This window comes from Sebastes umbrosus, chromosome 9 (genome assembly GCF_015220745.1).
Source record: "Sebastes umbrosus isolate fSebUmb1 chromosome 9, fSebUmb1.pri, whole genome shotgun sequence".
Lineage (NCBI taxonomy): Eukaryota > Metazoa > Chordata > Actinopteri > Perciformes > Sebastidae > Sebastes > Sebastes umbrosus.
This window is the reverse complement of record NC_051277.1, coordinates 837,107-863,850: the sequence shown is the minus strand read 5'-3', so window position 1 is coordinate 863,850 and position 26,744 is coordinate 837,107. Positions and strand designations below refer to the sequence as shown.

Below are 26,744 nucleotides of genomic sequence, written 5' to 3'. Positions count from 1 at the left end.
GGATTCACGAGTCAATTTCCTGAAGTGGAATCCAATAACGGAGAAGAAGCCGAGGCGAGGCGTTTACGGCTCCTTAGGAACATCAGGAGAGCGGCGCCCAAAAGACCGTCAGTCACTGCCGGGCCACCGCCGGAAACATTCTGTTCACAGGAAACATCAAGTGAAAAGACTCCGGGGGGGTCGCGTCCTCAGGAAGCATTTCATGACCTCAGGAGATCCTGAACAGACTACACTTTAAAGTTGAACACATAAAATAACTCCACCCCCGTTCGGATTATTGGTTTCACCCAATTAAAACATTTTGTTTTCTAATTAAAGTTCTGCCGAGTAAATACGTCAGTGTCGAGTTTTGATTTTTAGGTTGCTAGGCGACAGAGCAAAAACACTGGTCTCTCAGTCGGTTCATCAGCTTCTGATATAACCTCAACATGATCATTTCAACTTGACCTTCAGGTCCTTTAAGTACAAAATGTGCTGTTCCAGATCTTCCAAACAGATTAGATGATCTTCTTTAGAAGAAAGTCTAGCGTGAAAATTAGGGATGCGATACTGTGCTCATGTACTTGCAAAACGGCATCGATACAACGGCACCGATTCCACTTTACGGCAGCGAGCAGTAAACCTCTCGTCACCCTCTTTCGGGTCCTCACGCTCCACCTCACCGACTCACGCGTGCGTTAGACTCCTTGTTCCGTGTTTCAAGACGGGTCGGGTGGGTTGCAGACATCGCCGCAGACCCCTGGTGCCTTTTACGTGGTCCGAGGACAGTCCGCCCCGATGACAATTTGTCCACGGCCCCGGGAAGCACCTTCGCCCCGAGCCTTTCCAAGCCGACCTAGAGCCGGTGCCGGCGCACCGCCTTGTGTGCTGGACTCCCCAGCCTGCCATGTGTCTCTCACACCGTCCAGCTGGCTGTTAACGAGGGTCCTTTGGCACAGAGAAGTACTCGGTATCGGTACTCGTATCGGTACTCGGTATCGGAGAGTACCCAAATGTGAAAAAAGTATTCACAGTTTTTCCTCGCCAAAATGTAGACTAAATTGGGAGCGTTATTTGTCGTTCTGCCCAACAAGCTAACATAAGATGGTTGGTACCGATGGATTCATCAGGTTTCATATGATACTGGTATCTTCACTCTAGCTTTAAAACGACAGAAAAGCGGCCGGATTGTTACGAGGTTAATAGATTATAAAATAAAAGATTGATCTTTCTCCCACTCCTAAGAGAAACCTGAGAACTGTCCACCTGGTTACATTCCCGACCTGCAGAGACAAACAAGGACAGAGTGACAGCCACCGTCTTCCTTTTGACTGAATGTATTTATTGTAAAGCTATAAGGAAGGAGTAATTACAAGATATCATTTCTTTGATTTGCCTCAGCAAAAATAAAAGACCACATTTTTTTTTTTTAATTCAAACATGCGGATGCTGATCAAAAAGAGAACAGATGAGGCTCAAACAAACACATCACCCAACTTCCTCCAAGGAAATCAAAAAAACAAACCCAACAGAACCAAAGGAAATGTACAGTTTTGTCTTGGGACGAACGTGAGAGAACGGAAAGGTAAAGCAGTATAAAGCCGGTGGATGATTGGAGGCGAGACGCCGTCGTCCTCCGCTCTGAGCCATCACTCCTACATTTAATAGAGCCTACGGTACTTCAGACGATATAATCCTACAGGTTCAGGTCAGATTCCTTCACGTTGTTTGAATATATATATATATATTTTCATCTTCATTTTTTAAAAACCTACACTTGCATGTACATAAAACTGTACAAAAAACAAGGCATCACTAGCGTTGTTCCTATATAAATATAACCAACCAACAATTAGGCTACAAACGTGGACTTTTCCGTAAAGACAAAAGGTATTCGGCAGCTCTGTCCGTCTGCTGTTTTCTTCTTCTAGCTCACAAAAAACCCAGAAATATTTCCCACTCCATCCTTAATGTACGGAGGCTCGGAGCCGCCATGGTCGTTTATTATTTTTTTTTAGGTCTGTTATCGCCAAGAACACAACTAAATTATCTTTTATTTTTTTACAATCAAAAATCAATTATCTTTTTGGATATCCCAAGATAATGATAGTCATCATCCCCGCTAACAATATGAGTTTTTTTTTTTATTGATGTATTTTACTTTTACAGGCTAATTTTTATTTTTTTCTGCTGATATTTATTTTTTAACATGTTGCTCTGAGATCATTTAATGTCATTATCTCAAAATAATTTCAAATTGATTACGCTCTTTTTGGAGGTATATATTTTTAAAATATCTTGTCATCTTAAGATTTCAAAACATTAGCTTTTAAGTTTTGTAATTATATATATATATATGTATATATATATACATATATACATATATATATATTTCTTGAGATAACAAATGATGCAGCTGTGTTTTGTTTTAATATTATTATTTTGAGATAATGACATAATTTCCGGAGTATGACGTAATTATCGTATTTCATCTTTCTGTCTTTTTCTTTCTCAGTTATCTCAAACAAAAAACCAAAGTGTGTAAGATTTTTCTGGAGTTAACACATCGTTCATCGTAGTGGTGACTTTATCTTCTCGTCGTGAGGTTAACAATTACGTTTACGCGCCGCTCATGTTTGTTTTTAAGGCTAATCGTCTCATCCTGAGAAATCAAACCGAGATAGATCACAAGGTAACGGCCTCTCTCGGCTTCCGTAGTTTCAGTCTGAGAAGTCTGACTTCCCGTTTGGGGGTTTTAGCGTGAAACTAACCGTCACTATTTGAACGGTTTGTGTGGGATTCTGTGAAGAATCCGTTTTTTCACGATGGAGTAAAGAAAAGAGAAAACACAGAGTCCAGTCTGCCCGTTCAGAAAACACATCATTTACACACTGCCGCATCTGGTAAAAAACAGCAAGGACCATTTATATTCATACAATATGTCTATAGCAGTGTTGATTCCATAACATTGATAAAAACAACTGCGACAACAACGAAAATGTATAATATTTATAAAGTTGGCTTGTTTCATGCTCAGCTGGAGCCTCGTTCTGCAGAGAGACTCCGGCCTCGGTATAATACACAACCAGAAAACAGCAAAACCACTCCGGATTTTATCACATGAGTTCATGTAGAAGGAGTCTGCTGCTCTCAGGACCTCACCGGCTTTTACTCCTTTAGGACTTTTGTACTGATTAAAGTCGTAGAATTAACTCACTACGTTCATGAAAAACAAACTCAAACCACATAAAGACGTTCAGTTGTCCTCTTTCTGGCGTAATGTATTGATACCAACTGGTTACAGGTTCTAGTTTTTCTATTATTGGTGTTTTTATTTTGTCTGTATTTTATTGTATCTGTGCAACACTTTGTAACTATGTTTAGAACGGTGCTATACAAATGAAGATTATTATTTGTGGCTCTGGAGGAGCTGTGTCAAGGAAGATAACCCTGATGATGTCATGGTGATGTCATCCAGGTTGTCTCAGCTTGTGCGGGGAGGCTACGAAATCATTAAGAGTTTCTCAGCCCGGTCTCACCGAATGGCGTATGAATGAGCCGGTACTTTATAAGTTATTTCCCGTGCAATCACAACGCCTTAGTTGCTTTCGGCGTGTCATGTGTACGCCATGTAGTCTGTACTGACTGTAATGCAAACGCGTGAATACGCTACGCTCAGAGTTCAACAAACACAGGACTTTCAACCCGGAGACGGGCGTTCATGTTCCAAAGTGTTGTTGAGTTATTTTGAAGTTACATGAGCGACGTGTTGTTTACAAGCTTATTTGAAGCCCTACATGTACGTAGCGACTTCTGTCAATCAAAAGCCGCTAAGAGGCTCGGTGGGCTCTTTACTGTGACTCGTTCAAAGAAATCCATCAGCCCAGATACGTTTGTTGTTTCTTAAATGAAAAGAATTACAAGAAATAATTTAGGCTAACTGTAATAACTAATAAAACATCGGAGCCTAACTCAGCCTCTCAGTCTGGATCCATCCGACCGTCCGGGTGCTCAGTCAGGTAGATAAAGTGAAACCACACCGTAACTGTGCCAGTTAACAGAAATGATACTCACCAAACTGAACATGTGCAGCCTAAAGAAATGAAAATAAACAATACAGGTTAAATCCACATTGTGGCTCCGACACACAACCATGATGTTTCTCCTCACTAAGAGGTGACCGCGACCGCGACCGCTTCCCGGTAACGAGGTGGCGTTAACTGACACATGAAATGTCTTTAGAATGTGCTGCTATTTATTTATTTATACGCCTTCCCGTCAGATCAGGTTCAATTTTACATCTTAAATTTAAGGCATTTTTTCAGCTGCGATGTGTAAGCTGTGTCAAAACAAACAAAATCATTTAACCCTTTAAACTGTTAAACTGTTAAAATTGAACGTTTGTGACGGCAGCTTCATTCTTTTACTCCAGTTTTCCGTGCCAAAGCATTGATTCCTACACAAGATGTGTTTGGTGAGGGAATCAAGTTGCCATCCTGAACTTTTTACACAAATATACTAAATAAAATATAATATTGTCAGAACAACGAAGAAGAGGTTCAATATTTGCAGCTGCGTGTAAAAAGTCTTTAAGGATCGCGGATACGTCTTAAAAAAATGTAGTTAAATGACGATTGTTCAGTTTTTCATTGTTTCTTTTGGATGTAATTTTCATGAAAGCTCTTATTTTTGCATCTTAATAAATAAAACCATCAATACAAAAGTCCCGACCATAAAACCAATGATTCCATGAGAGGCAGCAGCTTGTAAATCTTAGTGGACAGATTAGAGACGATGATTCCACTGAGTCAGAATGTCACTGACGGTCAGACGGAGGAGGAGCGTCGAGGGGAAACACTGAATAAAGTAATTGGGTTGTGTATTTGAACAAAGTGAAGCTTCCGTTAAACTGCACGGACTCAGAAAAAACAAAATCAACATTCATGTTTTACTGTCATCGAGGATCAGATTCCACCAACACGGCTGAACTCAACAGCTACAACAACATGATTCATAAAGAGAGTTTCACAACTGGAGCACAAAATAAAGAGTTTAAAGTAGGAAATTCAGGCTGCGTCTCAAATTATTAAATTAATAAAATGAAGTTTGCTTTTTGCCGTTTGATCCGAACGTTATTATATTAATGGAATCAAACTTTTTCCAATTAAATCTGTGCCAAAACTTCACCAAAAAGTTCTACGAGATATCTTTGGGAAACTTTAAAATGCTCAAACCAGAGGGGAAACAAAAACTGGGTTTATAATTCTGTCTTAAAGCTGCATTAATTAGTATTTTTGGCCACTTGGTTGCAGCAGAACAAGCTATAAACACAACGTCTGACATATTACCACCTTATAAAATCACTGCAAAGCAATTCCTTCAACATTAACACGTAATAATGTGATCCATTGTTGTGAAAAATATTGATTAGTGCAGCTTTAAGACTCAGACATCACTCCAGAAATAAAGGATTTGAGACGCAGTCTGGGAGTTTTAGGAAACAAAACATTTTCTCTGAAAGTACAGCAGATAGATTTCATACATAAATAATGCCCGTCAGTAGTAAACCAATATGTTTTAGAAGACATTTAAGTCACGAATCAGTGAGTCTATAAAGTGCTTCAGAAGCAAAATAGTGCACTTTAATTTAATAATAAATCAAATGTAAACCAGGTGCCAACATTTTAAAATCAAGAAGCATTTTAATTGTAAACCAGTTTGTGTTTTTAGACGTAAACTAACTGAATGATGCACATCATTATTATTATTATTAATAAAGTAAAGGGATTCATGTGCAGACAGACCAGAGCTGATATCTGATCAATATCTTTTCCCTTCAATACATCAGAAACATGTAGAGCTTCATATGCAGACGAACTGAAGTTTGATCTCTTCTATATCTCTATTCTTCTCTCTGGGATATTTATACGGGACGTTTCAGTGAATGTGGACGTTCTGCATGCAGAGACACCTGCTGAACACACACACACACACACACACACACACACACACAGCGAGGCTGTCAGTGTGTGTGACAGCAGCTCTCCTGGGGGTTGATGGGTAGTGGTGGTGGTGGTGGGGGGTATCGGAGGTTCAGGTGTTCCTCCAGGGAGCAGGAAGTGTTTGTAGTCTGACAGGAAGCCTTAAGACCAAAAAGCCAAAGGACCATCTCTATGCTTGCAGACATACAGTATACTGTATACAGGATATACTGTGTATACTGTTTCTGTACTGTGTGGACACATACTGTGAATATGATTCCCATACAACTAAACTGCATTGTGAATTAATATGTTAAGAGGGAAATGTATCTGTCTTCTACTGATGCTCCGAGGAACTCCACGGAGGTATATAAAAAGTATATGAAAGTAATGCACTGTAATTTGTGTATATGCCACAAAATGACTGTGTAATCCATGAAATCGTGAATAAGGAAGTGTAAAGAGCGACAGAACGCTGCGTAGGGAGGAGGTCGGGGTGGATGGGAGGACACTGGACGTTCACCCAGGAGACCGGCGTTTGTGTCCCGTCAAGTCAACGTTGATTTATTATTCACGTAACTTCCAGAGTTATTTTAACCCAAACCACCGTCTTCTCGAACGAAGTAGTTTTGTTGCCTAAACCTAACCAAAGTGTTTCCTGTGAAGACGGAAGTTTATTTTGAAAAGACTCTGCGTGTAATGAGCTGAAATGGTTGCGTACATCACTAAAGGTCATCAGGGGTCACCAGAGGTTGCTTTTTTCTTCTTCTGGGGTTAATTGCGCAACTTTCACTTATTTTAATTTATGTCCGTAGCTTAAATAACAACAAGAAAAATAGTAACTTTAAACCATCTCTAAATAATCTGTCATTAAATCTCTGCAGCTGGTTCAACATCTGGAGGAGAGACTGAAACCAGGCTGAAGTCGCTGGCTGTCCACATACTTTTGGCCGTGTAGTTAAACTTCATTGTTAATATTTTCTGCCACAAAAAGTCTTTAAAAGGGAAACACTAAAACCTTTAATCCCATTTCATACCTGTAATGAGTGTTTAATACTGTAAACACACTCACAGTCTGAGGCCTGAGGTAAAGCCAACAGCAACGCCAGAGGTCACCAAAGGTCATAGGGGGTCACCAGAGGTTGCTTTTCTTCTTCTGGGGTTAATTGGTGCCAAAGAGTTGAGGTTAAACCGACGCCTCATGACTCTGGCCTCTCTCCTCTATCTTTAGCTTAGACAGCAGAACACAGCGGCCTCCTGGGAGTTCAGCGGCCGGCCGGGAGGCGAGCGGCGAGCCGGCATCACGGAGGAGAGGAAAAATGACTTGTTTACGGTGAAACGGCGAAGCGTGGCGATGGGAAAAGGAAGGAGGAGAGTCAATGTGGACCTCCGTGGCGGGCCTGTAAATAATCAATCAGAGCGCTGAGCGCCGGCGTTAAATCACCAGAGGAAGATGGGGAGCGCGAGGGACCGCGGCGGCGCCCGTGAACTCTAAATCTCTGTCACTGGGAGGGTTGAATGATGGCTGATTTATGTGCAGGGGAATACTGTGACTGTGTGCTTTCTGAACAGGCAGATACGTCGACAATGAATCAAATCGCCTTCAGAGACGGGAGGAATCGTGTTGTGAATGGCGTTAACGTCCCCCCCCCCCACATCGAGCCTCCGCACATCAGAAACAAATGTATGTACAATAAAAACCAATTAAGCAGCACAGCTGAAGGTGTGAGCACGACATCATCAAAAAAAACAAAAAAGCAGAAAGCAGAGGAAGGAAGCGGTCCGACTGGCTCGGCGAAGGCGATTGTTTGCGTAATAAAACGAGATGGTGTGACCCCGCCGCCGCTCCGTCGCCGCGCCGCGCCCTCGTTTTGCTGCCTGTTTAGACTTTGAAGGCGTCGCAGCCCGGCGGCGGCGCTTTGATGTTGCCTCTGTGATTCTGGAGGGTGGATGTTCACATCACACACACGCTCGCAGAAAACAAAATGACAAGTCATTTAGTCTCATATTCAGCCGTCGAGACTTCGCTGCCAACAGGGGCGAGATAATCCCACTTGTTCCCACAGCTGCTCTCTTTGTGTCAGGAAGGTTCGAGAAGAGAATAAATTAGTAGAAACGAGGCAGGTTTCTCCCCCAGGAAGACGAACGCTTGATTTCTAGTTTGATTAGATAGCAAATACTAACTGTAGATCAAAGCATCCTGGGGACTCCTGATATTAATGAGGTGATATTTAAAGGTGGGTTACGGTGCAGAACAGCAGAGCTCAGCTGCACAAAACAGCACAACTCTCCCTTTAAGATCTCTACCTAGCTGTGGATGAACGCGGGGTGCAGACCCTGAGGTTGAGAAAGATGTACGATGCTTATGTAAAACATAAACTCATTGGTTCCTGTACTCAGGTGACTCCTGACTTGGAAACAGGTGAATTAATCTCACTCTGCCGGCTGCTTTGTTTTAAGACTTCAGGACTCAGTGAGAGACTAAATGACTTGTTAGGGAGCCGGTCTCTCACTGTGCCGTTGCTTTCATCCATCCAGCCTCAGCTGGTGTGCATCACTACAGGTGAAATCTCACATTACCCTCAGCAGCCATTAACACCAGGCTCAGGATGAATGGACTTCCAAACCAGCTCGCTTTTACTGGCGCAAATTATCGCCGGTAATGTGCAGAGCCTCGGGTTGTAATCAGAGTTCCTCCGCCGCCGCGCTGTGTGAAGGGGAGGGGGGGGTGTTAGTGGACTGAAGCGTGTTCAGGTGTCATTAATCCTGCGTTTCTGTGAGACTGCAGCACGGCGGGAAGCGGCGCCCACCACCTCCTCCTCCCCCCCCACTCCGCTGCACAGAGCTAACAGGTTTAATAAATACTTGTGCTAAACGGCCGAACGGCTCGGCCTCACACTGAGGAGGTAAAGAGGTGGGAACTAATGAGAGGCGACACTGACCGGAGAGCTCGTCCTTCAAGCTCAGAAACACAGCGGGGGAAACATTCAGCACCGTGTCCACAAACAAGCCACTCCAACCACCGCGGCTGGGATGTGCAGAGGTGCACTGTGGGAAGAATACACAGGCTGAACACACAACTAAACATGTTCTTTAAGTATTAAACTTTCAAACCTCTTGTTGAGTGACGATGTTGGCGATCATTAATCCTGACTGGTATTGTGTTCATTCATTTTTTGCGTTCTGTAGAAGCAATAATTCTCATTTCCCACCAACATTAGCGCATGTAGATGCCAGTAGATGAGTAGCCTTTCTATTGTTTTCCTGCTGTCTCCCTCGACGTCACAAACGTGACAGAAAACCGGGTTAGTAACGGCGGTGGGAATCACCAGACGCCCCACGATACCATATTATCACCATACTGAAGTCATGATACGATATTATCTTATTTGTCAACATCTGTTTTATCTAATAAGATACAGTTTCCACTCCGTTCATCTGAGTTTTCATTCACATATCTGGAGGTCAGAGGTCAAGTGCCTAACTTTAGAGTGTTATTTGGCTTTCTTTTCCCCAACAAGCTCTCATTGACGCTAGCTTTAGGACTGAGCCCGCTACAACCTCTGAAAGACAGAATAGCGGCCCAGTAGTAGTTTATATGACAAAAAAAATGGTTACCTGACGTCGTCCGCGTATCGATAATATTGCCGTGCAAAATATGGCGATAGTATGCAAGATTGATATTCATGTTTCCCAGAGGATGATGACTCTGATGACCTCCTGATCTTTCCTCTAGCATCACCATCAGGACAAACTTTCCAAACTCCTCAACAAAATACAGTATCTCCAAAACCAATTGGAGGATATGGATGGAAAGCAACCGTAAACATTCCTGCTCCCCAAAGGATGAAGTAAAAAGAAAAGATGATTTCTTCTCTCGCGCCACAATCAGTCGAGTTTCTAGACTCCTGCTTTAACTCAAATGTGAAAACCTAAGCATCAGCTTGCTGTGACATTTACTGACAACATTCCTGCTCCCCAGAGGATGAACCCCGTTTGATTTCAATCACCTCTCGACTTTTCCTCCAGCGCCACATTCAGGACAAACTTCACATTTTAATCTTGAACTACCTGGGAGGCTTAAAGAAAACTATCACATCGTAGGATGTATTTCATATCAATAAGTCTTCTTGTGGTCGTGTTTTAAAAGGTTTAGTCGGACCAACGGTCCAAAAACCAGAACTGTTCTGTTTATGATGATATAAAACAGCAAATCTTCACATTGTGAAGCTGGAGCCAAAGAATGTTTGACTACTTTGCTTGATTTAAAAACTTAAACAATTGACTGGTTATTCATTTTTTTGGTGGTGAAAAAGGTGTTAAAGTTATTGTGATTTGTCTATTTGTTTTAGCTTTCTGTTAGAATAAACTTTATGGTCTACTACTGACAGGAGCATCAATAATATAATCGGTACTTTCAGCTTTAGTCGATCCACTGACTGAAGAACTTCTTTCGGTTCTGAATGAATTGTTACCGGTGCACCTCGGATGCTTTTGTCTCCTCGTGAACCCGATATGAACTGTGTTGTAAATTTGTAGAGGAGAGAAAAAACTAATAATAAAAAGTCTTGTGTTTGTAACTCGGCACCGTCGGTGATGCTCAAGAGTCCAGGTTTCCTGCAGTGTGACGTGAACGCCGCGGCGTCGTTTCCTCTGTACATGCGGAAGTTTTCAGTCCATCAAATTCTGACGTTACATGAAGATCTGCAGACAGCACGACAGCCACGGATCCACACAGCAGTTTCCTCTGTCACTGTTTGTATTTACAGCTCTGTACACTGAAAAAAGAGCTCTTCACGGCAAAAAAAGAAAAAAAAAGAAATGAACAGACCTGAAAAAAGTTCAACTCCGGAGGTTGGAAAACAGCCGCGTTTCTGCGAACGTCTTACGTTGGCGACAAGCTGTTCCTGATAAAAACGAGCCCGGTTGATTTGATGCAACTCGGCTCAAAAATGTATTTCCCCCGGAGGCTCCGGAGTCGAAAAAAATCAAAAAGAAATCCAAAAAACTATTCAGGATAGATAGCATTACACTGTATACTGAAGTAGGATTTACAAATAGTTCGTTCCCTTCTCCCCCCGAAGGTGTTTTTTTCTTTTTCTGTTCCAACACAGCAACAAAGCCTAAAGCAACGCACAAAAATCCAACTCAAATACGTGAGTAGCTAAATAGTTTCCCATTAAATTATCACAACGATGTGGTGTAGTTTACATTCCGTCCGCAGCAGCAGGCGCCGCGTGTTTTCTTCAATTGATTTGAATTAATTCTATTTTACATTTGATTGGTTTCTAGAGGAGGGTGGTGGCGGTGGCGGTGGCGGTGGCAGTGGGCGAGGCGGGCGAGGGTCTAAAGCCTTGTACGGTGGATGCAGTTATAAAAAGGAAGAAGGGGTGTCGGTGCTGCGGCACAGCGAGTAGTAATAGGCACAGGGGGCGGCAGTGAGGGGGCGGGACAGGTGGTGGCGAGCAGCGACGGGGGATGATGAGAGGCGTAGAGAAGGTGGTGGTTTTTGGGGGATTTAAGGTGGAGAGCGGCGCCCTCACAGGTAGATCTCCCTCTTGGAGGTCTGGCCGGTCGGAGTGGTGGCCGAGTGATACTCCACCGCCTGGCTCAGCGGGATCTCCTCCAGCCCACAGTCTTTACCGGACGAGTCTCCGCCCCCGGGGTAGGCACTGCTGTAGGGCGTCATGAACCGCATGTTTGCCACTTTGGAGCCGCTGCAGCCGCCGCCGCCGCCGCCAACGCCACCGGTCCCGCGCTCCTCCGTCAGGGGCTTGGGCTGCCGTTGGCCATCAGCTGCTCCTGCCCGTCCATCTCCTGGTAAGGCACGAAGGTGGAGAGCGTGGGGGCGTTCTTGAGTACCTTGTGGGTGGGGGAAGGCTCGCCGGGCATCCAGCAGGAGTCGGAGTGGCCGAACTCGGTGCACTCGTGGGTGCAGTTACCGGTCATCGCCACGTCGGGAAGAGGCCTGAGGTCTGCAGAGAAACAGAGACAAAGAGACAAAGAGACAAAGAAAGGATGAGTAACGGAGAAGCAACAGCGGAGGACAAAAAGCTCAGAGATGGAGATGAAGATGAAGATGAAGATGAGGGACGGAGCTCTAGCAGGAAGTTTCCATAATAACTATCATTATTTCTTCTGTTCTCAGACTCAGAACTGCACTACCTGATTACCTACCATCTTTCTCTATTTTACCTTATTATGCAACTCTGTCTCCTACAAAATGACGTTCCAACTAAACAACTAAACTGCGTCCTCAGTTACGTTCAGAGGGAAACATGTTCTCTCACGGATTACGGTCACAGTTTGTTGTCACGTTGTAAATTTAAACGACACATAAAACCTCAACTTGTGCTCGTTAAAACATGGGAAATAAGGTCCAAAATGATCCTTTAAAATGACTACGTTTATTACGTTACTTAAAATTAAGTGAACATTGCCTTTTAGTTTCACACAGAACACAAACAGCAGTTTGACTCACAGCCGGTAGTGGACTTTCTCGCTTGTTATACTCGTTATTATTCCAAATAACTTTCATTTAACGCTCATTGATATACTACGTCACCTGTCGGATCGTTGCTCGCTGTATTATACGTCATTAGATGCGACCGTCTGCAGACTATCGTTATATTATGATACGTCAAAGACAAACTTAATCCCCAACAAAATAGGTTTCCTTCATAAAAGTTGTATGGGACCGTCATTTTTTATTTGGTCTGTATTTTTCAAATGTTTAAAAGTATTTCTGTCTTTATTAAGACCATATTGATAACTGTTTAAACCCCTTTGTGCCTCCGTTTTATTGATGTTTGTCTTGTCTTGTGTGTGATTTTTATTTAACGCGTGGCTGCAGAAGAATTTCCTTTGAGATAATAAAGGTAAGAGTTCAAGTTGACTGTAAATAAAGTGTATTTGACAGCAGACGGACACAAAGGTTGGTGTTTCTGTGAGTAAAGATCTCTCTCTGAGTAAATGTTGCTTTTGTCCCCTAAAAACCAATAAAAAGCTGCGTGTCACAGTTCAGCTGCTTACCGGCTGGCTGGCAGGAGCGTCTTTATCCCTTTATCCACACACGCTGCTCTCCATTTGAAGGAAATTAATTAAAGCTCAGTGTGTATTTTTAAAGTCACTAATAGTTCACAAAGTGCCAGGAACGTTGCTTAATTTGCCGCTGAAAGACGGAAGCCACATATCAAACGACGGGCGCTGAGCGTGAAACAGGATCAGTTGATTTAAAGGAGGGAAAAAAAAACACGCACAGATTCGTTAAGACGTTAATTATGTTGCACAAACAGCCAATTAAGGTAAAAATAACAAGACTGGAGCGGCTGTTCTCTACCTGCAAGAAATGACACGGCGGATACAGAAGAGGCTTCAAAGGTAAATTAATTTCCGTCTTTTTATTGATATTTAAGGTTGCGGTTTCTCCCCTCTCGACTCTCTCATGTTGGTTTTATGATTCCAGCTTTAACCCTGAGCCTCGGAGATGGGCAGGCAGACGCTGACAGACAGGCGGACGCAGGGCTGAGTTCGCATTTAAAGAATCACAGCTTAGAATGGAAAAAGGTCAGAGATGGAAGCAGAAATATCAATGCGTATGCAGAAAGTAACCTTTCTTCTGTGCGTGACATTAGATCATTCTTTGATACTGGAGGCTGGGAGGCTGGCGAGGGGCGGAGGGGGTGCCGGTCCTCCCGGGGAATGGCGCTTATTTCCCAAAATGCCCTCTGCTTCATGCATAATTTAAATTCATTGCCTCCCTTTTTTTGCAAAAGGAGCTACAGTCGGCTTTTCTGTCTGTTTGCGGGTTGATGTGTACGTTCTAATCCCGGGGAGTGCTGAGTAGCGACCGCGCTCCCCCTCCCCGCATTCTCACGGCCGCCGCATGCCGTGGATTTCAGTTTTTTAAGCACTTCCCATGCAAAAAAGCAAGGTGCTTGCAAAAATGTTAAGTCATGTGCGAGTGGCTGCTGAGTTCAGAACGGCTGTTTAATAAGTGCTTTGCCTCTAAACGTGGTGTCAGCAGGAGGCTTATAAAGCACGGATGCCCTCAGAGCTGCACGGCTGAACAAACTCTAAACTCGACTCACTTGGATAACAACAGCAGAGGAACGACTCAGCGGCCGAGTTCAGCTGGACCGACGCCTGGAGGCCGACTCTGTTTAACAACTACTGAGACCTCTGGCCCTGGACTTTGTGACTGGAAGTGCTGCTAGATTGGCCACCGGCGGCTGGTTTCAGTTAAACATCCTGTAGCTCGGAGCAGATACAAATATCATATAAGATCAGAACCAACCCAGTTCAAAAGTCATTCATTCATATGACACAGCCCAACTTAACAACAATAATTTCATCCATTTTAACAAGCTGTGGTAGGCTGATGTTCAACACAGGGTCGAGAGGATGTTATGGACAGACTTTACTGTCTTTCAGAGGCTTTAGCAGCTAGATTAAAGACACACAGATCTTATCAAACTAGAAAACCTGATGAATCCATCAGTACCAACCAGGTCATGATAGCTGGTCATAAAGGAGGTTAAATAACGCTCCAAACTTGCACAACATTTTGGAGAGGAAAAACTGTCATGTCCATGTTCAAAGGGGTCCCTTGACCTCTGACCTCCAGATGTGTGAATGTAAATGGGTTATATGGGTACCCACGAGTCTCCCCTTTACAGACATGCCCACTTTGTTTAGGGACCCCAGTATGCAGAAATATTCAAACACACCATTTTAGAATAGTGCAATACTGCATGCAAAAAACTGCATGTGATTATCATAAAGCTGAGACTCGTGGGTACCCATGGAACCCAATTTCAGTCACATATCTTGTGAACTATGGTGTTCCTCAAGGTCTTGGTGTCTTAATGTGGTATTTTTGAGGGATTATTGATAATTTTTATTAATTCTCCAGAGGTACAAAATGGTTCAATTTAGCACCAACTCTGTAACAAATGGTATCAACCCCAAAAAAACTGCTGCAACAACTTATGAGACGTAATAGAGCATGAGGATGACCGTCATATACTTCTATCATCATGTTCTGAACCCTGATACGTATTTACATCCTGCTACTACGGCCAGCAGCGTGATGAGGAGCTGAGCGCTGCATGTTTGGAGTTTTTTCGTAGTGAGGTCAGATTTATATGAAATATGTTGCAAAGCAGTCAGCGTCCCCGAGGCCTGGAAGCTCCACGCTTAACATGTGACATTTGATTTCATTTAGAAACTGTTTGTGAATATGCAGCACTAAAGCACGATGTGAACCAACATGATGAGGCCTGCAGACCTGACCTACAGGTTGTGTTTTTAAAAAGGTAGTTTAAACTAATCTAACTGCTATTCCAGCTAAATAAAGCCGTACACGTCTGAGTGGGATGAACGGCTGCTGCCTTGGGAGCACGTTTATCAGATCATGTCTGGACTGACCCCCCCAGCCTTTCCTCTCGTAACCCCCATCAGGTCTGTTCTGAGACTCGGTTCAGTCTGAATCTGACTCTGAAAGAAAGGTATTTTGAGTAGAATCCATCCGAAGCCCGAGAACGTGTCTGACTCTTTATTTCCTGAGTTGAGCTGCAGACGTTCCTGCTGGAAGACTCAGCACTCTGTCTGTTTATGTCTGTCACTTCTACGAGCTCTCTGACACCGCGGCGTCTTCCTCAGGGGAGCCATCTTTGAGCAGGTGATGTTTACGAGTATAAGAGGAGATAAACAGGAAGCTCACCTCCTGTTCAATCACTGCTGTAGTAGCACGGTGACATCCAACTGTTGCTTCAGTGCAACCTGTCGGCTGCACGCCTCGTCTCAAATGAAAGCACGCTACACATGTCATCAACACGTCACGTACGCATACCGAGACAGCACGAATACTACATAAATATATAGATATAGATATGATAAAGTTAACATATCGTGTTTTTATATTTGCATGTTAGCACTGATGTGTAAATATGAGCGTGTATGTAGATTACCTTATGACCCTCTACAACAAAAGTCACGTCATACTCACAGACATTTGTTTTTCGATCGGTAATTTGATGTCAACAACACTTCCTGCTAAAGTCTACTCAGATCTTTCACAATAAAAGCCTTCTAGCGGCTCAAAGGTCATTGTCCCTCCCATTCCTAGCACATGGTTTATGTGCAACATCTGCAAGTAGTAGTAAGTTTTCAGTCGAAACTAGGCTGCAGAATTAATAAAAAAATGTATTGAAATTTTCAAATCGCAGGAGGTGCAATATTTGTTAAAGTGGAAATGTGTGTCAAAATACCATTCTAAATTAAACATTGTGGTGCTGGCCTACACATCATATGTATATATATAAATATATATATATATATATATAAAGATCCTTACCCCTAATATCCGTATTGCAATATCAGTCAAAATAATCGCATTTAAGTATTTGTTCTAAATGGTTCAGCGTAGTTGAGACTGGTTGGAAGACGGTAAGGTAAAAGGAAGTAGGTATTAACGAGTGAATGAAAACTATTTCTGTTAAAAAGATGTTGTACTTTAAATACAATGCCAGGAAAGAAACAAACTATACACTAAAAGGGCTTTTAATGTGAAACATTACAGCAGGAAGTGTGGTCTCTTTAGTCGTTGTCAATTGTCGAGCAAATTTTAGGCAAACTTTTGAAATGTTGCAAAAAAAGAAATGCAAATTCGGAGCGTTTCCATCGGCTGGTTTGGAGCAAATCAACTCGGCTACAGCGTAGTTTAGTCAGAAGTTGGCGCTACGCATGGCTGTAATCTGCCAGTAAACAGAGTAGAAGAAGAAGAGAGAGATCTTCAGGAATTAGTTTTTATAGTTCATTGATGTCAGCTGGTATTGTCTCTGTTTCATGTTGTCTGGAGATGAAAACAAGCATTCACACGTTACGGGAATATCCGAGAAGACGCCGACGGCAGAAACAGCTTTTTAGTCATTTGAGCTAAATGTTCGCTACGTCACAATGTATTCGACAAAGGCGTTTCCATACCTCCTTTAGTGCATCAACTCGTTTTCCACAAAGACAAAAACCACCTCAGGCGAGCGGTAAAACTTTTTTGCGCTATTCAGGAAGTTGTATAAAATGTTTGCCGTTTCCATTCAGCTTTCTTAACATGATACTTTCATATTATAGAAAACGTCAATGTAGAAGGGATTAACTGGTGTATGAAAACATGATGCCAAGACATAAATAATATATCCCCTTTGAGGCACTAAAAGTCTTTTAATGAAACATCTGTAAACCACAGCAGGAAGTGTGATCTCATCCACGGTAGCTTGACGGAAATTTAAATAAAGGCAAAGTAGAAGTGACGGAATAAATGTGAGCACGACTCTGTTGTTGATTGAATTAGTGTCGTGGAAATGTACATAGTAATGAATTTATCAAGACAAGAGGTAAACAAGGTGGAAGTTTGCTTTAACAGCAACATCATCAACAGTAAACAGGGACGCGTCTTACAGAGGTATGATACTAAACTAGAGATAAAAGTATGTCTCTGATATAATACTGGTTAAAGTAAATAAAGGCCATGGTCACTATTAAAGAATTTACAGTACACAGTATGTTTATATATACATTTAGAAAGCTGCATTTCATTAGTCTTTCTATATTTGACATGTATGAACACTAACTGGTGGTGTTAGTGAGCTATGACGGTACCGTACCACTGCACATGTGACTCCATACATAACAACCGGTTCAAATAACAGAGAACGGGGGTGAATCCGAGTGTGACCCCCGTTCAGGCCCTCGGCACAACGATCTGTAGCTCTAATCACAGAACCTGGCGCCGGGCTGATTGGGGGTCGTGTTCGTCCTAATTAAGCACAAGAACTAATTGGCTCTGGTTTGAGACGGAGCTAATTGGCGAGCACGATGGGAGGACGAGTTTGGGCGGTTAGGGCGGGTTGTGGCTGAGATGTAAGATCAATGACTGGTTTGGCTAATAAGGCCTTCCTGTGGTGGTGGACATGAGCGGGTTACCGCCACCGCCACCGCCACCGCCACCGCCTTCACTACTCACCTCCAGCACAGATCATCATCATCAAAGACGATACGATCAGATGCTGATGAAGCACATTTTACTGCTGCTGACTCTCATTAGTGACTGAAGCACAAACAGCATCTCAATAATTAGATACAGACTTTGATTTAAAGTCTTCTCTCATTTATTATATTGTTAATAATGCCTTCTTTCTTTTTGCTGTTTACTCTTACATGTGTTTTCTCTTCATGGTCTGAGGACGACGACGTTAGTCTGAACATCAACACTTTGTTTCAGAGAGAGAAACCTCGACACCACCTGGTCAGGGCGCCAGGAAGACTGCTGCATATATTCATGATTGTCAAAGGATCGCAGCATCGTCTGTATATATGGAGTGGATGTAGTCACCGTGACGTCACACATCGGTTTGTGGACTGACGGTTTTGAAGCATCGAGTTCAGCATTTTGTTTTTTTGCAACCAGAAGTGACACCAGAGGGAGGAGCTTCTGGAAGCACAACTGAACGCTGAATAAGACATGTTTAAGGGGACCAACATGGATGATCAGGGATTAATAATAAATCCACAAGAAAAGCCAACTCGGTCTCACTCCCAACTCGTCAAACCACGCCGTTTAGGCATCAAAAACAGAGGCGCCTTTTAGCGACAGTTTTGGGACAAATTGGGTCTTTTGACTCGTTGGTATCATCAGTCCCGTGAGTCGTTCGTCACGTAAGTGGAGTCAGTGAATTTAACGTCAACCACGACGTCTTCTCCTAACCACTTCTCCTTGACCTCGATGGAAAACGTCATGAGGTCGAGGAAAGATGAGAAGGAGAATTCAGAAGGACTCAGGAAAGACAACCGTGGTGTTCAAAGAATCCGACCGCTCTGCGGCGGATGTTAGTGACGCGGATCTGCCGTGGTGAAACTACAATGTCCTGAAGATGAACTACAAAAAGGCGCTGCCTTGTCTGGACTCTCACTGGTGTTGGTGTTGAATCCTAACTCCCTGGTATGGTGACCTCCCTAGTGATGAAGAGGAGGGAGTCGGAGGGCTTCAGGCTGTTAACGGTAACCACAGAGAGTTACCTGGCAGATGAGGCGGCAGTGTTGGTCGGTGATTCTGGGTTTCTCATCAGTATTTAAGGGAAGTTTGTAAAGTTCTGGGGCAACCCTCTGGAGGAGGAAACGCTATCTCCGGTACCCTCGGCGAAGCTCGGCGGCGGCGCTGTCAGAGGGCCGTAACGCTGAATTCAAGGTTGCCTCTATTAGTCAAGGCTGTTTAAAATGGAGTAGCCCTCCTGAGTTTCTTCCCCCTGTAGTCCTTATCTGCACTCCTGAGTTCCAGTTAACCCCGGGGACCCTCGCTCGCCCTGACGGCCTCTCTCTCTGCATAATACACTCCGCTGCCTTGGTCACCATTTTTCCGGTCAAACTAATTAGATTTCAGAGTGCCCGCTTGGGAAGATGTCAGTGGTATGAAATGGAAATAATTTCCAGATGAGTGTCTGACATTTTCCGCTGTCGACTAGAGTAAAGAGCCCGGGTCGGATGGGCTCCTTCTCCCTCTTCTTCCTCCTCTTTTCCGCTCCATCACTTTAGTCGCAGAGATATGCTAAACCGCGGTGCTTCCCCTCGCTCGGCTCCGTCCCGCCTGATAAATAGAAGCCAAAGTACACAAAAGAGAGCTCCTCTCTTTTCTCCTGTTTCTGCTTGAAGTGTTAATGTGTTTAATTACTTTGAAGCTGGCTTGTGTGTGTGTGTGTGTGTTTGTGTGTGTGTGTGCGTGCGTGTGTGTGTGAGTGTGCGTGTGTGTGTGTGTGAGTGTTGCAGTTAAAGCTGCAGCAGGAAAACCTTCAATTAATGCCTTTTCTCTGCCGATGACAATGGCTCCAATTTATCTTATAGGAACAATAGAGGAGTGAGAGGAGGTGCAGCCGCTCTGAGCGCTCAAAGACGGCCAGGAGAAAGCCAACGACGTGCTGCTGCTTCCCCCGCTGCAATCAGCGGTGACGCCAACAACCCACACACACACACACACACACACACACACAAGAGGATACCTTCGTTTTGAAACACGCCACTGACTCTACCTCTTCCCCTGGAGGTTTTAACCACCACGTCCATCTCTGACCAGACAACATTCATGCTCTTCACTTGTTTGGACGCTGATAACAGAGAATATTTGATGGATTGCCATGAAATTTGGTCCCCAGAGGAAAAGATGAAGAACTTTGGTGATCCTCAGAGACTACGGTTGGTGTCGGACGGCGCTTATTTAGTGTTTGTTAAATGAACTTAAAGGGTAACTTGGGTATTTTCCATCTTGGGACAAATTATCCCATAATGTTTGTGTCTAATGCGACAAGATTACAGCCCGACACGGCCGTCGTAGGGTGTCGACTCGGATCGGGAACGATAAATGAGTGTCGCGTGCGAAAATCGATCGTTCCTTAATGACGGTTAACAGTTAAACGGTTAATTATTAACATCCCTACTCTAATCTGACATAGTGACCGTCGTAAACGTCAGTAATATCCTGTAGTCTGATCGTGTAGTCTGATCGTGGCATAACTGACCTACAAGGACGAGACTTTTTGAAAGTGGTCCAGCATTGATGGAGAACGCTGCCGCCTTCAGCCACTAAATGAGATGTAATTTAATAATTTGGGGCGACCTGGCACCGTCTAAGTCCACTAAAACCACTCGTTGTTACCACTGACAGGCTCAGATTGTTGTTAGAAGTGTCTGACTACATCAAGGTGAGGACCCTACAGAGAAATCAAACCCACCTATAGTCCCTGCTGACCCCGCTACAGTAACATGAGAGGTTTATCCTCAAGGACCGCCAAGATCTACACAAACCTTCAGTTCCTTGTTGTAGCTTTAAACAAACAAGATCATGTTAAGTGGTGAACCGTGGAGGTGTTGGGAGGTTGATTTTGGACTAGTTGTGTCCACTTGTGTCCAGTCTTTATGCTAAGCTAGGCTAACCCCGACCTGACTGCAGCTGAACACACATGAGCTGGGTATTGATGTTCTCCTCCGTCTCTCAGCGAGAGGACCATGTTGACTGAACTGCTCTGATGAGTGTCTTCTACAACCTGTTAAAGCTTCTGTCTTTATCCCCCCCCCTCTCTCTCTGACCCCCCAGTCCGTCTCTGTGTGGAAACCTTGCCGGCTCTAATTAAACTTTGGGCAGATTAGAACTTTGCCTTGTCAGTCTTTATTCATGCTTAAACAAGTTATTACTTTTTGAGAAATTAAATTAGCCGGCAATTAATTAATCGACACAGAGCTGGGAAAGAGGACGAAGGGGAGGAGGAACGGAGGGAGGGAGGGAGGGAGGTGAGGGATGTGAGGGGAGATGAAAGTGGAGGGAAAAGAAGACAGGAAAAAGGAGGAAGAGGAGTCGGGTTTGGCAGAAAATGAAGGAAATGGAGACATAGATTTATCTCAAAGACGGAAGGAGAGAAAAAAAGAGAATTATAGATATTTAAATGTCATCTGTTCTTCCACTAATTAGCAGGAGAGAAAGATGAAGATGAAGATCCACACATCAACACTTGATGCTTTCAGAAGTCAAAACTACCCTCTTCCTCCTCTTCCTCTTCATCCTCCTCCTCCTGCCTCATGCAGAGACGTTATTAGACAGACAACGACTCCCTCCCTCTCCTCGTTTTCCAAATCTAAAATGATTCTCTCCTTCTGAAGGCAGAACAAAAACCCAACAGGCTGAAAGACGAGAAATAAAGGAGTATCTACTTTGTTTCTCGCTCTGATGGTTTTTCTCGTTGATTTAACGGGCGGCGTCGGCGTCTCCTCCTCGGTGACATCGACGTATTGACTGACTGAATGTTTAAAATGATCCATTCTCTGCTTGGAGCCCCCGGCGTCCAACCAACCAACCGAACGACGCAGCCGCCGAGGCGAGGAGGCCACAGTCAATGTGAAACGCCAGTGGTGGCGGTGCCGATGTAACGGCGGGTTTATCTGACCTCGTCACGCAGCGACGGAGGAATACAAGAATAACAACAGGAAGAGGAGGAGGAGAGGAAAACGTTGGTCCTCCTCTCACTCTTGGTTCACCGCTGGTTGTCCATGTTGGAGGACGTTATGCTGCTGTGACGGGTGACCTCAGTGTGCTCAGTGCGCTCAGGAGTGTCAATTGCTCCTTTACCCCCTTTACTTCCTTTTTTCCTTCATTTCCTGCAGCATTTAGACGTCATCATCATCCAACATATCTCAACTGATTTTATTTTTTTTTACATAAAAATCTCCACACTGATCAGATGATGCTTTAAATCATAGTTTTCTGGGCATCGTTGGGCAAAGAGTATAGAAGCTAAGAGACGACTGAAAACGCTTATTATCTTTAGAATATTTTATTCTTCAACGCAGCTCATTTCAGTAGATTATGACAATAGAATAGATTTGGTTTTACTTTTGTACGTCTCTTCGTAGGAGGACGTTTTACTGGCGTCTGGTAGTCGCTTTCAGTCCAAAACGGTGGAAGCGTAGCTCTGCTGCTTGGCACTGATGTTGTACCCAGCAGCACAACGAACTATACAAGTTTAAGTTGTACGTGTGTTTTTTCCACTACTATACTGTAGTCGGTTAGAAGCCATAGTTGGATTAATTTATCCGTCTGAATTGAATTACAGCAGATATGGCGTGATGTCCGTGGCTGACTATCACCAGCTGATCTAACGAGCTTCCGGTGTGCAATTTGAGACAACACTGCCGTGTCGAAATTCATGCACTACACAAGAAAGTATGTAGTGTGCACAGTGTACTACATGGACGTGTGCTAAAGGAAGTATCAAATTAAGACACAGCACAAGACTCCATGGTTTTACGGCTGCATTATGCCATCAAATGAAAATATTCTACATGTGTTGGGAATGATTTTATAAACATTTCCCCAAATCTCACCCTCACATATTTGATATATTTGGAAACTTTGGGATCTCCACTAGAATTGAAACTCAAGTTTTAGAGTGTGAACATCATAATAGAGCTGAAAACACAAAGACAAAGTGTAAAGTGTGTCTTTGTTGTTTCATCAGAGGCTCAGCGTGATGCAACGCCACCATGTATGTTTACAAAGACTTCCTGCAACCAGCGTCTGTGTTTCCTGCATCCTATTAATTAACTGTGCTACAGATTCATAAATAAAAAGACATTTTTTGGTTGAAGCTCCCAGACATCAAATCGGAGCTGCGGCTCACGAGCTGAAAGAACTAACCAAAGTTTTTATTTGTAGCGTTTTGTATTTGAGAGCGGCGGCTGAGAACGAACCAAAGCGAGTGAAATAGAAACCGCCCGAAGCTATATCAAGTACAATAACACAGCCGCTTCTCCTGGCCATAAATATTTGACCACTCCACCCTAGTATGTCTGTGTGTGTGTGTGTGTGTGTGTGTGTGTGTGTGTGTGTGTGTGTGTGTGTGTGTGTGCGTGTGTGCGTGCATGCGCGTGCGTGCGTGTGTGTGAAAGAGAGAGAGAGAGAAAGAGAGAGAGGTCATTAAAGATGCTGAGGAACATAGTTTGTGTTTGCTTTGAATGCACAAACTGACCTGAATACAGAAATCCTGGCTGTGCTGAGCGCTGGCAGCACATGCATGCATGCATCTGTTTAAAGGGAGATTCACGCTCTCATTTCTCTGCAGACTAAATCTCACTTTGGTCATTTTATGCAGGAGGTGTTCGTACTGTGAACCAGCCACTGCAGGGCATGCCTCTCTGACTGGTTAAGGTCATTCTTAGTCTTGCTTGGCCAACGATTGTATTAGATTCTCATTTGCAGACACATTTATGTTTATGTATGTATGTTTATGCATGTATGTATGTATATACATATATATATATTTATATATGTATATGGACCCTTGTTGTCAGATTTAAGTGCACGCTACATTTACTCTGTCTGAGTCCAAAAGAACACAATCTTGAATGAATAAAGTAAAATGGTCAAAGAGGAGGCTGTTGTTAAATATGGTGTTTGGGGAGAAGATGTCATAAATGGCCGCCTTCTGCTCCGTCTAACTTCCTGTCAAAGTGTTCTGTCGTGCTATGAGTAATGGCGTCCTGATAGGAGAAAATAATGAAGGAAATAATGGGCTTCTTGTCACGGTGTTCCTTCCTCTGAGTCTATTATCTTCTTACATGTGGACAGCTTTTTGTTTCTATGTGAACACCTGAGTCCATTATTGTCTCTGCGTCCATTTTCATCTCTATAAAGAGTCAACTTTGGTGTTCATGTAGAGGAAGTAATGGACTCAGATGTCCATGTGGAGACAAAACGTGTCCTCATACAACAGTTTGTATGATATCTGACGAAAAGTTATTCCCCTTTTTTGTGTGTTCTCCTACGAATGTCCATCAACACGTGTCAGTTACCGCTCGTTACATGCACACAGTCTCATAGTACTCCGTTAAGTTTAGGAAACGATGGTGATGTGGGTTAAAATAACTATGCATGTGGCATTGCTTAAGTACGGAAGTTATGTGACAAATAAATCAATGTTGACTTCTCGTTTCCCACGGGACACAAACAGCGGTCTCCTGGGAGCAATTACGGTGTTTTTTGACCACCCTTCCAGGTTTCAGCAACAAAACTACTTAGTTAGGTTTAGGAAAAGATGGTGAAAGTGGCGTTACTTAAATTCAGAAGTTATGTGCCTCACACGGGGCACCAACAGCAGTGAAAATGGGCAAAAGTCCTGTTTTTTGGACCCACCCATTCACTCTGACCTTCTCCCTACACGGCTCTGCACGTCACTCTTTATACTTCCTGGGTCACAATTATGTGGATTACAAATTGATTTCGTAGGATATATACGAATTAAAGTGCATTACTGTTCGTAGGTATAGTAGGGCTGGGCAATATGGAGAAAATCAAATGTCATGATATGTTTTACCTCGATATTGATATTGCGACGATACTGTAGGGCTCACTAGTTCGTTTACAAAATAATTACAGTGAGATTTTTGATAAATAATCCTCAGTAATGTGGATATATTGAATAAGTGTGTAAAGGCAATTAATAGAACAACTAGAACAGTCTGGTAAGTTTAGAAAATGACATCACTTTACTGTAATACAGCTTTTAAAACCAGGAAAAGACAACACTTGTGTTATATTTTGATATCCAAAATCTAAGACGATATCTAGTCTCATATCACAATATCAATATAATATCGATATATCGCCCAGCCTGGGAGACAAGAGTCCATTGTTGTCTCTATATGGACACCTGAGAGTCCATTTTTGTCTCTTCTGTCCTCAGACTAAACTCTTTTTCTTCCAGGACTTCAATATTTTTGGGAAATATCTAAACGGCGCCTCATGTTTCTGTTATGAAACTGTAAAACGTGATCATATCTGATAGGAATGATGGACAAAACAACCGTAATGAGCTGCAGATCATTAAAAAGAAAACAGATTTCATCCCTTTAATGTTCCCGCTGAGACGTGAGAGACGTGACTCTCGAGTGAATCCGCTGTCAGACCGGACTTACAGACCTGTCAGCGTTGTTTTCCATGCATCAAACAATCAGTAATGTTGTAGGTTTAAAGTGTTCCTGTTTACGCCTGTCTCTTGAAGTTAACTCACACACTCAACGCATCAAACAGGAAGCGGAGACAGTGACCCCCCCCCACCACCCCCTCATCCGTGTTCGACTGTAAATAACATCAACCAACCGGAAAATTAAAAAAAAATAAATAGATAAATAAATAAAAAATGTGAGAAACCTGCAGATCAGATCTGAAAAAAGGACCGAATTAGAGGCGAGGTGAAATAAATCTGCACAGTGGAAGAAACGCCAACCAGTCAATTATTAATAGTCCAGAGGAAAAAGAGCGCACGCACGCATGCACGCACACACACACACACACACACACACACACACACACTGTGGTACTTACACCCCGGTGGAATCGGCCTACTATGAAGGAAAAATTCAATTATCCTACAAAAGTGAATAAATTTGCAGCATCGCAGCCCGTGGCTGTAGCTGCTCCTGCCTTTTCCCAGGATGCATTTGGGGATCATGTGGGGGGGGGGTTCGTGGGGGGTTGAGGGCTTATTAATGGAACATCGCAATCTCTTAACTCTGTCACATTCAGCTCAGTGTGAGTGTGAGACGAGCTGCTGATGTTCCAGTTAAAACACCCGACTGTTTCTGATACTGTTTAATAATGAAAAAAATATATAATATACATATATATATAACACCAGTAGTAGTAGTAGTAGTAGTAGTAGCAGTAGTAGTAGTATTAGTAGTAGTAGTAGTAGTAGTAGTGGTAGTAGTAGTAGCAGTAGTAGTAGTATTAGTAGTAGTAGTAGTAGTAGCAGTAGTGGTAGTATTAGTAGTAGTAGTAGTAGTAGCAGTAGTAGTAGTATTAGTAGTAGTAGTAGTAGTAGCAGTAGTAGTAGTATTAGTAGTAGTAGTAGTAGTAGTAGTGGTAGTAGTAGTAGCAGTAGTAGTAGTATTAGTAGTAGTAGTAGTAGTAGCAGTAGTGGTAGTATTAGTAGTAGTAGTAGTAGTAGCAGTAGTAGTAGTATTAGTAGTAGTAGTAGTAGTAGCAGTAGTAGTAGTATTAGTAGTAGTAGTAGTAGATGTACTACAGCACATTCTAGAAGATTAATTTAATGTCTGTACTCACTTTTTTGAGGGGAAAAGATTATATGTGTATTCCAGTAGATATACTACAGCTCATTATAGCAAATGTACTGCATGGCCTAATTCAGTAGATGAACTAAGTACTGCATGTTCTAGCAGATGTATATA

General features: G+C 43.1%; 1 protein-coding gene across 1 annotated transcript in view; it reads right to left on the bottom strand.

Moving 5' to 3' along the window:
* Window positions 1–1,305: 1,305 nt before the first annotated feature.
* Window positions 1,306–26,744, bottom strand: part of LOC119494667 (protocadherin-1-like) — a 224,879-nt gene continuing 199,440 nt past the window's right edge. Inside the window, 2 exon segments of the mRNA XM_037780722.1 lie at window positions 1,306–11,735; window positions 11,738–11,935. Of these exon segments, the coding sequence (XP_037636650.1) occupies window positions 11,500–11,735; window positions 11,738–11,935 (434 nt within the window). The 3' untranslated portion in view covers window positions 1,306–11,499.